At 46.5% G+C, this 12,899-nt stretch overlaps 1 protein-coding gene across 1 annotated transcript in view; it reads left to right on the top strand.

Annotated features, from left to right (window-relative positions):
* Positions 1 to 10,185, top strand: part of prss12 (serine protease 12) — a 36,907-nt gene extending 26,722 nt beyond the window's left edge. The window contains exons 12-13 of the mRNA XM_064337512.1: positions 5,497 to 5,762; positions 8,358 to 10,185. Coding sequence (XP_064193582.1) covers positions 5,497 to 5,762; positions 8,358 to 8,671 — 580 coding nt within the window. The 3' untranslated portion in view covers positions 8,672 to 10,185. The remainder of the gene's footprint in view (positions 1 to 5,496; positions 5,763 to 8,357) is intronic.
* Positions 10,186 to 12,899: the final 2,714 nt, after the last annotated feature.

The raw sequence follows: 12,899 nt of genomic DNA, 5'->3' as shown, positions 1-12,899 counted from the left end.
TTGTGGGCGTAAAAAGAAAAGAGCGAGGAAAAGCACTTGCGATCAGGGTTTCACGGCCGCGCCTTATTTCATTCCCGCAGCGTGAAATCTCTATAAATCCCCAACAGCTTCTGAAAGAAAATGGAGCTGTTTTCTGGGAGCTGTTGCATGCGGCAGCTCCTTGCGTGCGGAGTAGCGCTTTTTTTTTTTTGCACGGTGTATCGGGTGAAAAACACTCTCCCCCCGGCCTGTGGGTCGAGGCTGTAAATTAGCCAGGGCTGGGCTGACAACGAGAAAAGCACCGCACATTAGCCAACCGTTAAAATGCGTAATCCCTGCAAGCTTAGGGAGCTCTTCTAAAAGTGAGCCATCCTAAAATATAGAATTTCGTCTTTCGCGTTGACAGACGGGACAGATAAGGTATCTGCACCGGGTTTTGCCTTCGGCCATGACACGGCTGCAGTGCTAGGTTAAACCGCTATTTTAAATAGCGTATCTGGTCTTCTTTTCGTGTGAACGCAGCGCAGTTCATCTTCTGCCGAGAAGCCGAGCCCGTAGACGAGCGACCGTAGATCTCCGAGCCTGAGTTTCACAGTCCGACAGGAGCAGGAGACCACCGGCGCACAGCTGCGCCCTGATGCGCATCTCAGTCAGCTGTTCATGTCGGCAAACTGGGCACAGCTGCGCCCTGATGCGCATCTTAGTCAGCTGTTCATGTCGGCTACTCGCTGTATATATACATATATATATTCAGCGAAGGTGCTTCTGCTACTCTTTAACGGGGCCCTGGCCCTGGCCCTGTATTGGGTAGGCTACCCCACGCTGTTCCCCGGTGCGCGGGACGCGTGATCGAGTGGCCCGGTCCAGACACTGCTTCATCAGTCAGCGGGGTGAACCCGCAGTCACGCCCCAGACAGCCCGTAACGCGGAGAGAGATGTTTCGGCGCGGTTCCCGGGACGGCTCTGCGCCCGTCCCCTCTCTCTCTCTCTCTCTGAGTTATGCACCCCGCCGCTGGGAGCGGGGAGGCTCTTAAATTACTGGGGATTTCGCGTTTTTTTTTTCTTGTTTTTTTCTGGGCTGGTAAATAAGGACAGAGCACAGGAGCTGACTGCGGCCATCAATAAACCGGCGGTCAAAAGCCAGTCCCGAGCCGTCCCGATGTCCGGGAACGCCCGTGAAAAATGAAGCGGGGGGCGCTTTGTCTTCAACGTTTCGGCTAAGCCTCTGAGACAGAGAGCTGGCGAAATCTGCGCCGCTCCCCCCTTCGAACGGGGGACCTTGGCTTTGCAGTCTGCCCTGTCTCTCCAGTGTTGTATTTTTTAAAGGCCTTTTTCCTCCCTCCTCTGCTGTGAAACGGCAGTTACCGATATTTTCCAGGATATCTGGCGCAGCACCGAGAAGTGGAGACTGCCCTGTAACCAGCGTTCGTATTAGATTACAAACATACACCCCTGGGCTGTCAGGCCCTGTTCCTGTTCAGCTGCAGGGCATGCTGGTCTCTTTTCCTACCTGTACGTCCTGGTAATTAATCTCACAATTTCCATGCATAAGGGGGGGGGGGCAGCTTTGGGGATTGCACTAGTAATGGTACCTGGCATAAAGGAATTCAGAGCTGTTTTTTGTGCGTTTTCTTTTTCAGTTTTCTTTAATAAAATGTGCATGTAAACGTCCACAAATATTGTAGTTCTCTAATTGCAAGAGCTTAAGATCTTGCTTCTGTGTAAATAATTAATGAGAATCTGAATGGCTCAGTGGGATAATCCTTTTGTCTTTAAAAAAAACACATAAATAAAATTCTAAACCCTAGAGCAGAGGTGGGTTTAGCTACACTTCTTGATAAGCGCATAAATGGCTGCCAGAGATTGTTCTTGTGTCCCTATATGAAACATTTTACTGTAATCTGAACCAATGTTGATGTATGCAGCCAATTATTTCGTTTAGCCAGGATAATTTGTGGAAACAGAAACCTGCACACACACCAGACCTCCTGGCCCAAAAGTGTAATATGGGATTAACTGTAAATACAGTCAAGGCTTAAAAAAAGAATACCGGAAGTCGGCAGAAGCGCGGATGCGTTTACAGGGAGCCACCTGTGTGCTACGCAACGAGCGAAGGTTTCACGTTTCAGAGCGTGCTTCCTATGAATAGACCGGTGACAGAAGCACCGGTGCACCAGGACTGAACCAAATGTCATATTATTTTTACGCGCGGTGCCCCCGTCGGGCCGCGGGCCGAGGGTAACGAGACCGCGGGCCTCTGGCGTCGAGCGTTACTGCCGAGAGAGGAAGAGACCACGCACCTCACGCCCAGATATTTTAAGCGGATTTAGCCGGTGGATTTAGCAGCCCTTACACGAAATCGGCCCGGTAAAATCATTATGCCCCATTAAACATTTTCACTTCAGTGAAACAGTGCCAAGTGAGACAGTGAGCTCATGAGTGTGGAACTCCAGACTTTATGTACGCTCTCAGACATAAAGGTACACAAGGGTGCAAATTCTGTACAAGTACAAAACTGTACCTCTAAAGGTGCTAGTGACAAGCGATTGTACCTTCCTAGGTACTGAATGGTACTTTCTTTTCTGGTAAAGGTACAGTTCTGTACCTTCAAGAGGTACTGCCACAGTGACAAGCGATTGTACCTGTCTAGGTACTGAATGGTACCTTCTTTTCTGAGAGTGTAGCAGGTAGGAAAGTTATACGTAACGTTCTCAACTTCATATTTAAGAGCTAGGTTGTGCCCCAGGTCACATTATGCGTCGAGGTCGAACGCGCTCACGGAGAAATTCATCACTATTTGCAGACGTCGGTCTTCGATATCACCAAGTAACAGTACACGTCAGATAAAACCACATTCACCATAGTAGAGGGGGGCTGAACGGAAATGACACGTGTAATATCATATCATGCTGTACGGGCTGCTATGTTTATTTTTGATTATACCTTCATTTACCAAAGTAGGGTCACTGTGGACCCCAAATTCTTTTTAACGGGAATCAGCGTGTGTGTGTGTGGATTTGCGAGGACTGAGCAGCCAAGTCTGATTTAGGGGATGATTAAGTGGCCAGATGTAGATGCAGCCCAGTTTTTTTTCTTTTTAAATGGGAATTTGACCTGAGTGTCTAGATTAGCACCCCTACCTAACGTGACCTATGGAATTAATGATCTCTCCCGGTAACGCAGTGAGTGCTGAGGGAACGTGCTGCTAGACGGAAGGTTTAAGAAGAGCTTGGGATCGACGCAGGGTGGTGGGGGTCGGGGGTGGGGGTTGACAGGGGGTCGTGGGGGGTGAGGGGGTATGATCGGGGGGGGGAGTTTCGGTGGGGGCTGGGGATCGAGCGGGGCGGGGTGAGGTATCATGGCGCGCCCGCGGCAGGCGTTTTCAGGGCAGAGCTCCGGAGCGCTTCGAGCGTGAAGCTGGAATGTCCACTGATCCCGCGCCCCGGCAGGAGTTTACTTTGTTCCATGACGCATTTCAGAGAAAAGCTGTGTGAAACTGACTGCTGTGACTCGCCTGGCAGGGTTCTACCTTTTTCCATTACCGCACTATTCAGAGAGAGAGCGTGTGTGTGTGTGAGTGTGTGAGGGTGTGTGTGTGGTTATGTGTGTGCGCATGTGTGTGTGTGTGTGTGCTGGTACTGTGTGGTGGTGTGTGGGGTGGTGTGTGGTGTGTGTGTGTGTGTGGTTTTGTGTGTGTGTGTGATGTGTGTGTTAGTGTGTGTTTGTGTGTGTTGTGTGTGGGGGGCTGATTTGGCTTAAGCAGACAGACAGACGGACAGACAGACAGATATAGTAAGACAGATACTCTCAATTCCTCACAGATGAATTCAGTGTCAAACAAAAGCTCACAAAGATTTAGGGTGTTCCTGTGACGCGTCACAGAGCAGCCCGTTCAAACCCACGGGGGGGGCTCTCTGACTTAAAAGATCTGCCCTTTGGCCGATGCTGTGGGCCTGTTACCAGGCAACGGGAGGCTGGCGTACCTGCGAGCAGTGCACGACCTCCGGCCAATCGGAGGAAAGAAAAGTGCGACGCCGCGGCGTAGACGCCTGTGGGACGGGCGCCGTTTATTTTTACGGCCGCCGCCACCGCCGCCACGGGGTCACAGAGTCGCTGGCCCTGGGGCGTGGCAGACACAAACCTGACCCCCCCCCCCCCCATCCCCCCTCCGCGTTAAAACGAACCCCCGAGGACGTCCGGGAGGAAGTGGTTTTATTTTATGGAGGGGAGATTTCTGCGAAGTGTAAAGACACCCCCCGGCGTTAATGCTATGCGAAATGAGAGCTTCCTTAAGACCTGCTTCACAGGAGAGAGTTATTAGCTTGGTCTGGCTAAGGAGCTGCACGCTCTCTGTAGCTGGCCGTGACATTTCTGCGTGTTTATGATGACTGACGAGACACCAGACTGTACTTATAACGGTCACTGTAGACACTGAGGTCATAAGCAGAGTTCGTAATGACTGAATAACGTTAAATAATCTTAGACTGAAAATATAATCCTTAAATACACAGAAGAGTGAGCATGTAATGGATCTCCATCTTGACCATGACTCCAGATTTAGCCTTATTTCACAAAGGCGTTTACTAATTTACTGTGCAGAGGCCTTTCTGGGAAACAGCTTATATTTAATATACCTATATAGCTGGAAATTGTTACAAGGCACATAAGGGAACAACGAGTGAACTGATCTCTACCCCATGACCCCCAAATCACTAGTTCTTAGCCCAGTTCTGTAACTGCAGCCTGATGCATCTTCATTTTCCCTTAATCCCTCCTCATTCCAGAAGCTTCCATCTGCTCGTAGGTCCAAAGTGCCCCCAGCCACGGAAACCACCCTTAGTTCTGCCGTTTTGTTCATAAATCACACAGTACAGCAGTCCACATGATTAATGAGTCGTGTTGCACTGCAGTATTCTGTGTTCAATGTTCTCTATGTTTTTAGTTTCATCTATGATTGCTGTTTATTATTTTAAGCCAAGAGCTTATGATATAAAATACATGTATGATTGCTCTTTTTTTTTGTAAGCCAAAAGCTTACAACATTTAAAAAAATCTAATACATAATTTCATTATATATTCAGAACATAAGAATACAAAGTGATGAGAATAGGCCATTCAGCCCATCCATATCCACTGTATAATAAGGCGAAAGAGTACTTATGAATGGTGATCTGCTCTCCTAAAATTAAAAAGGTTAATTAAAGCTGCTAAGTTAAATAGCTGCCGTGCATCACCCAGGTGGGTGCTACGCATTGGTGGTGGGTGATACATAAGTGATACATAAGTGAACATACACAATGCGTTTGTTTGTTCGTTCGTTCGTTCGTTCGTTCGTTCGTTCGTTCGTTCGTTCGTTCGTTCGTTCGTTCGTTCGTTCGTTCGTTCGTTCGTTCGTTCGTTCGTTCGTTCGTTCGTTCGTTCGTTCGTTCGTTCGTTCGTTCGTTCGTTCGTTCGTTCGTTCGTTCGTTCGTTCGTTCGTTCCGTTCGTTCGCTCGTCGTTTATTCGTCGTCTCTTTGCTCGCGTCGTACGCACGGCTACGTCGGTCGCGCTACGCTGGTGCCGGAGGAGTTCGAGGCGGAGTACGGGGTGGAGGAGGTCGTGCTCCACCCGAACTACAGGCCCCACAGCAACGACTACGACCTGGCGCTGGTGCGGCTGTTCGGGCGGGACGGGCGGTGCGCGGTGCTGAGTCGCCACGTCCTGCCGGCCTGCCTGCCCCGTCACCGGGAGAGGGTGCTCCGCCTGGCCTCCACCTGCTTCATCACCGGCTGGGGCGACACAGGTGAGCGCCGGCACACCCCAAAAACACCACCCAACCTCCTCCCTGCCTGCCTGTCCCGTCAAGTATCCGACAGTCTGGCAAAAATGGAAAACTGGGAAAGTATTTAGGGGTCTGTATCGGGGTACGCTTTGTAGTATTGTTTTCTGAAAGATCTAAGTGTCTAAATTAGTCCCTTATTAGAATGAAAATAAAGGTAGTACTACTGGTAGTAGAGTATCCAACCGAATCAAGAAAAAAAAAGATGTCTTTGTCCCAAACGTTATGGGGCTCACTGTGTGATATATCCAGGAGCAGGAGAATGCAGACTATCGTTCTGTTGTATTGGACGTCTTGTCCGTTATTTTGAAAATCCGCGATCAGAAGTGTCGAGGAAAACCGCCAGTCATTCTCGAAACTCACAGCGCAGCGAAGAACTCTCTCAGTTCTTTCTTCAATCTGTCCGAGCTGCGGGGGAATGAAAAAAGAAAAATCTAGCGTTCCACCCGTCAAGCGGGTCGGCCCGTCTCATTTGGAGGCAGCCAGCCCCCCGAACGTCAAACAGATCCGCCGTCCGGCCGCCGTCCCGTCAGCCGGAGCCTCTCTGCGATGCCGAAACCGCCTAATTAAGAGGCGCTTTTGAGGGACGCGAGACGCCCGACGGCTTGCCCTCTCGCCCCGTCTCAGCCTGGGGGGGGGGGTGTGTTTCCCTTTTTACCGTTTGACAGGTGACGGGTGCAGACGCAGCCTTTTCGCCTCCGTTTATTTCATTCCGGGCTTTTTATTTTCTGACGTTTTGGACAGATGAAGGGCCGGGGGTGGGGTCGGGAGGGGATAAGGATGTTTCATATCTCACATTTAAATGTGGGCCCCACTCCCTCAACCTGTCAGAAGAACATCTCCCAGCTGCCAGTTCTCCCACTGAACTGAATACCGATTCTGTTCCAGTTATCCAGCACGGAGATGGAAATCAGTCTTATTCCCGTTTGTCCCGCAAAGGGTTAACGTTTTCTTCATGCTCGGCGAGCTCAGATTTTAAAATATCCTGGCTGCTGTCTGAACCGTTCGCCAGTGTTACGACAGCTGTGATCTCAAAACTAAAACTCAATTAATCTAAAGTAAGTTATTTGAAAGAGTAAATACCGTTTTTCTTGTCTTCATATTCAAGTATTCATAAACCCTTCCGGCCTATGCAGTCTGTTTATGGTAAACGACTACAAAAATAATTCCCGCAAGGGGGAAATGAAAGCGATTAAAACTATTAGTCACACAAATTGCTAAATATCGGATGCATTGTTTGAATTAAGTCTGTCGGGTATTTGCTCAGCTCTGCTGAATGGGATAACCCGTCTGTTTATCCACAGTGAGAAAATGCACTCTTTCCATGGGATGAGCTGAAACAAAGTCATCTGAGATGAAGTGTGTGTTTGAAACTCATTAAGAGCTCTGGCTGCTTGCCTTTTCTCATGGGCATCAGGGAAAGCATTAAAGCGTCTGATATATTTTCCCCACGATGCGGAGTGAAGCTGCTCTTCAGTTCAGGAGCCAGCTTTTTCGAGAGAAAAATCTATGCTTTTAAAAGTGCGCTTTTAATTATGGCTATCACACAGAAATGATCATTTGTTGCCGAGTGGCTAGATAGAGTCTGGAACACAGTCTTCAGCTTTCATCAACAGCCAATTAATTGTGGCCTTTATGGGGGGGGTGGGTCAGTTCACTTTACAAATAAACAATGTTAACGCTAAATGGCACTGGTAAGTAAAGGATGCTAACACAAATTTATGTTTACGAGTAAGGATGTTTACAGCGAAATTTCTATTTTTCAGTGAAAGCGGCTCTAATGGGGTTCTCGCGGTTAGGTGCATTTCAAATTTAAATAGATGATATACATACCATAAAATTAAAAGTGTTTCAGTGTTTTTCCAGCCAGGATGAGGCTTATTGGGCAAGTGTTTGGATGCACCACCTTATCAGAAAAATGTAAAAATTGCTTTTTTTTATCTAAAAACTTCCTCTGAAATGATCTCATATATTATATTTCAGTATAAATGTCACCAACAGAAGAATACCATTGGCAGTGTAAGGAAACCTTCAAATTTGTAACGTTTTTATGAAAATAAATAAAAGTTATGTGCAGATGTGCTATGGATGTACATGGTTTCTGAACTCTTTTTGGCTGGACTGCAACAGCGGGGACAGCCCTACAAACGCGAATGTCTGTGACTGACTGACTGAGTGAGTGAGTGATAAAGTTACACCGCACATGTCAGTGACGTCGGCCGGTTCGGTCCAGCCATATACTAGGTTTTAACCTGGTCTTCTTTATCGGCAGACTCACCTCAAGTTGTCCGTGTTTAGCACCGTAGCCGAGGAGCTGTGATAGGCCGGTTCGTGGTAGTCTGGAGCTGTGATAGGCCGGTTCGTGACAGTCCGGGCATGTGATAGGCCGGTTTGTGACAGTCCGGGCATGTGATAGGCCGGTTTCTGACAGTCCGGGCATGTGATAGGCCGGTTTCTGACAGTCCGGGCATGTGATAGGCCGGTTCGTGACAGTCCGGGGATATGATAGGCCGGTTCGTGACAGTCCGGGCATGTGATTGGCCGGTGTGTGTTCCGCAGGGCGGGCCTACTCCAGGACCCTGCAGCAGGCCTCCATCTCGCTGCTGAGCAGGAGGCGGTGCGAGGCGAGCTACCCGGGCCAGTTCACCGGCCGGATGCTGTGCGCCGGCAACGCCGCCGAGGACAAGTGGGTGGACAGCTGCCGCGGCGACAGCGGGGGGCCGCTGGTCTGCGAGCGGCCCGGCGGCGGCGGGGGGTGGGTGGTCTACGGGGTCACCTCCTGGGGGCACGCCTGCAGGCTGCAGGACTCGCCGGGGGTCTACACCAAAGTCTCGGCCTTCGTGCCCTGGATCAGGCGAGTGACAGGCCTGTAGCCCCGCCCACATCCGCATCCCCCTCTCCACCCCCCCTCCCTGCGGGAATGACTGCACTCACACGGCCCGGCAGGGGGTCTATTCTGTCTTACCGTCACCCCCCCCCCCCAAAAAAAAAACTAGTGGCACGGTTTTTAAAAAAAATTTTTTAAACGTTTCTTTGTTTGTCTGTCCTTGTTCTGTCAGCCCTGTAAAGTACTTCTATTTTATTTGCTCTTTTACCTGTTTAATCGTTTTTAAATGGTTGTTTTCAGCACTTCTCTGTTTGAATGGGACCACTTGTGATACAGTAAAGCAGTACGCAGCAGTCCTTGAGCAGGCTGGCAGATTTTCTGGCTTTTTTTGGTCCAGCCGTTCAGCCCTGGCTTCATGTACTACTACACCACTGCACTCACCAATGCAGGTTCAGTCCTGTCATAGACCACATGACACACACATACATACACATATCAGACGAGCAGCTGTGCTCATTTACAAGCCAGGGGCAGGAGCTGGTTCGGGCAGCAGTGTAATGTAATGGGCAGCGGTGTAGTTTAATTAGGAAACCAGGCTCACAACCAGGAGGTTGCGGGTTCGATTTCCACCTGGCGCACAGTCCTTGTACCCCTTTGGCAAAGGTGCTCAACCTGAAACGCTTCAGCAAATATCCAGCCGTATAATTAGATTGTATGTAAAACGTAAAAATGCTAAAAAGCTAAATTGTAATGTAATGTAATTTAAATGTAATGAAGCTGGCAAAAATAAATTTAGGGTTGTCCCATGTGGTGCACCCCTGGAATAAACTCCTAGCAGAGGACAAAGAAGAGAACTGGCCCGTCTCTGGGATACAACGCACACTGCACAGTCTCTCAAGCTCCCAGTGCGGACGGTGCAAACCTTGCACTATAAATGCCAGATTCTAAATGAGCGTAGTCCCTGGTCACACAGTGTACTGCAGTGGGGTATAGGGGGGAGCTGTGGAGGGCATGGGGCTCCTCAGCAAGACTGGGCTGGGGAAGAACTCCTCTCGAATGTCATTACATCGCTAAATGAATCAATGTGTAGGACACTAGCATTTGTTGTTGTATTAACTTATGTACTTTTCAGTGTTGACCTTCATGACATGGTGCTATTGTTGTTGTGAGATTTTTTTTTTGCTGTATGATGCTAGTCCTGTGACACTAAGTCCAGTCCTTCTCTTCAGGGTGTTGCAGTTTTGAACAGGAGATAATCCAGCTAAGCTGAAGAAATTGTAATTCCTGATTAAAATTATCATTATTTTTCTTCCCCCCTGTCACACTAACTCGGTGGGTCTGGAACAGAAATACAACATTAAACTACCTGAGATGTTGTCAGTCGGATTTACCGGATTGTAAGTTAGCTTTGAACGTATTACTGTCTTTTAACTGTTGCTTTTCTACAGGTTAAATGTGTTATGTCAATATTGGGCATGGTTTACATCTTTTAAAGAAAATGAAGTATAATGTTCATGGAAAAAATGCATTGAATATTGAGAATTAAACATTTCAAATACAGCTGTGTGTGTGCGTGTGTGTCTGTGCATGTGGGTGGGTGGGAGTGTGTGTGCGTGTGTCTGTGTGTGAGTGTGTGTTGGGGGGAGTTCCATTACATGATCTTTACATTAAAAAAAGCTAACCACATTCACTGCTAAACTTCTTTAAAAAATAAATAAATAGAAAAGAAAAAAAGTGAGATAATATCCTTCAGCTATAGCGGATGAAAAAGTCCAGGAAGCAATTTCAATACTCTAGAACCAAGGTCTGTTGTGCTACAAGATAACACAATTGACCACGCTCAAAAAAGGCATATTTACAATAAAATTGTTCTGTTATCCCGTCTTCATAAGGTTGTAAAATAACTCCAGAACGTCTTTATACACACATGCTTTCATTTATTCAGAGGAGAGACGCTGGTAATAGTGAAGGCAGGAAGTAATTTGACCCTTGCCTCTTCATTTAAACAGAAATGGTGAAATTGAATTTTGCCGGAGTGAAAGCGAAGCCCGGCCGGTTGATTGTCCAGAGGCAGCTGCGGGATTTTCTGCCGGTCTCTGGTGAAACGCTTTGTCTGTCTAGACAATTGAAATGAGTTATTACTGCGGGAGCATTCACGCCGGAGTTTTCTTATTTAAAAATAAAAGAAACTTTTATATTGAGGGTCCAGGCCTACAGAAGTAGGTTTAGCTGCTTCAAAGTAAAACTTAAACAACAATATTGCTTTCATGTAGGAAGTTTAAAGTCGGGAGTGTTATTTATTTATTTATTTTTATTTAAGATTCGTCTAACAGTTGACACGCTTTAACATCACCGTGGAACGGCAACCGTCTGTTATAGGCTACTTTCTTACCGTTTAAGCGATTGGTAATTTTACTGTAATTCACAAAGCAGTGAAATAACAGAAATCTCACCTCGCGCATGATCTGTAGTTTAAAAGCCCCGATCGTATTTCTCACGAGCGCGTAACACCGGCGCACCAAACAACGGTTACAGGAATGACAACGATCTTGAGTTGTCCTCTGTTTGTTGTACAAGCCGGAGATGTTTACATCGCACATAGTTAAAAGAAAGAGTCCCAACAACATAGCCATTGTTTATAGAAACCTGGTGAATTTTCAGAGATACCGAGAATTCCCGTTGAGCATACTTTAGATTATTTTCTCGTTTAAGTTTCTTGTTGCAGTGACTTCAAATCGATGTTTACACCTTTGGGGAAAAGTAAGTTTTACTTAATTTACTTAATTTGTCTTTACTGTGACCGATGTCTGGTTTCAGCTAACTTTGTGTTGAAAGGTGAAGAAAAAAAAAAACTAAGACTAACAAGAAAAATGGAAACTAAGAATGTCATTATCAATCTCTTAATTGTAGGCTACTGCTTTGAACGAATTGGTTATTTATTTTGACAAATATGTAATATCAAAGTGATATTTCACACTGTTTGTACCTATTAAAAAACACCATATGACACTAATGCAACAATCAATATACTCATCTTATACATGTATGATGTCATTTTTTCCAAATGAGATATAGTTAACCACATCACTATGAGTGAGCTATGTGCCATCTAGTGGCTAGTTCTTGTAAGTAGAACTGTCAAAAGTAGTCTTTGAACAAAGCTGCTTTTGGCATCCAAGAGTGAGAAGGTCATAGAGGTTATATAAATATTATTACATGAATAATACATTATTATTGGTGTAGCAGATGGCCTTAACCAAGGCAACTGACAATTGACAAAAAATAATTTATAAACTTGATATTTACTAAGGAAGTACATGTGCTTTAGGGAACCTTGCTCAAGGACACAAATACGCCCTCACAGTTCAAATGTGAACTTCTGCTTAAAACACAGTTTCTGTGCTCGTTATCCAGAAGCGATCCTTCAATTATTGCATAAAATATGTTTTTAAAAATGCATTGCAATATCAGTATTCAGTCAGTTGTCTGAAATGGGATGACATGTTTTAAGAAAGCGATTCAGAGTGATGCAAATAAAAAATAAATAAGTAAACAAAACAAACTAGTGTCTCCAAGACAAGTCAATTGTGGGCGCTAGGCCTGTCTGACAAGATCAACGCCAATTCTCAGTGGTGCTTGCTATGTCTTGTATTTATATACAAAGATACAGTGTCTTCACTCCCAGGTATACAACACAAATGCAGTCGTTGTCAGTTGTATGGTGATATTTTATTGTTTCAGCCTCTCAGTACAGTACATAGTATTCTGTTCTAGATTTGTCATCGAATACGGTGATCAAACCCGAGATCGTTTACAGTCAATGGTTAACTGCCATCAGAGGTCCAAAAAATTATCTCAGGCAGTTATTGCAGCTTTAATTGGTTTGAAATGTGACAATCGCGTCTGGCCATTACTGATGTCACATTCTACTGCTGTCATACGAATCTGATTCATCAGGCCGAGAGCATGTGTTTTTAAATCTGAGAGCAATTAACAGACATTCGAGTAGCTTTCGCTCCTCGGTTGGAGATTTTTCAGCGTAAATGCGCAGCTCGCAGACTGCATCGAGACTACGTCGTCTGATCTGAGAGATCAGACCAGACCCTTCACGGGCACTTCAGCAGATGAAACGGCTCATTAAGGAGGGAAACACAAGGTCCAAATATGCAATTTGAGTAACTGTCAGTGGCAGCGGCCCACATTGTGCTGTAACAAGTAGTTTCCTGATCGCACACTGTTAGCGAGGGAAGATAATTAAGATGATTATGGGCACC

This window comes from Anguilla rostrata, chromosome 5 (genome assembly GCF_018555375.3).
Source record: "Anguilla rostrata isolate EN2019 chromosome 5, ASM1855537v3, whole genome shotgun sequence".
Taxonomy (NCBI): domain Eukaryota; kingdom Metazoa; phylum Chordata; class Actinopteri; order Anguilliformes; family Anguillidae; genus Anguilla; species Anguilla rostrata.
This window is presented reverse-complemented; position numbering and strand designations above follow the sequence as displayed.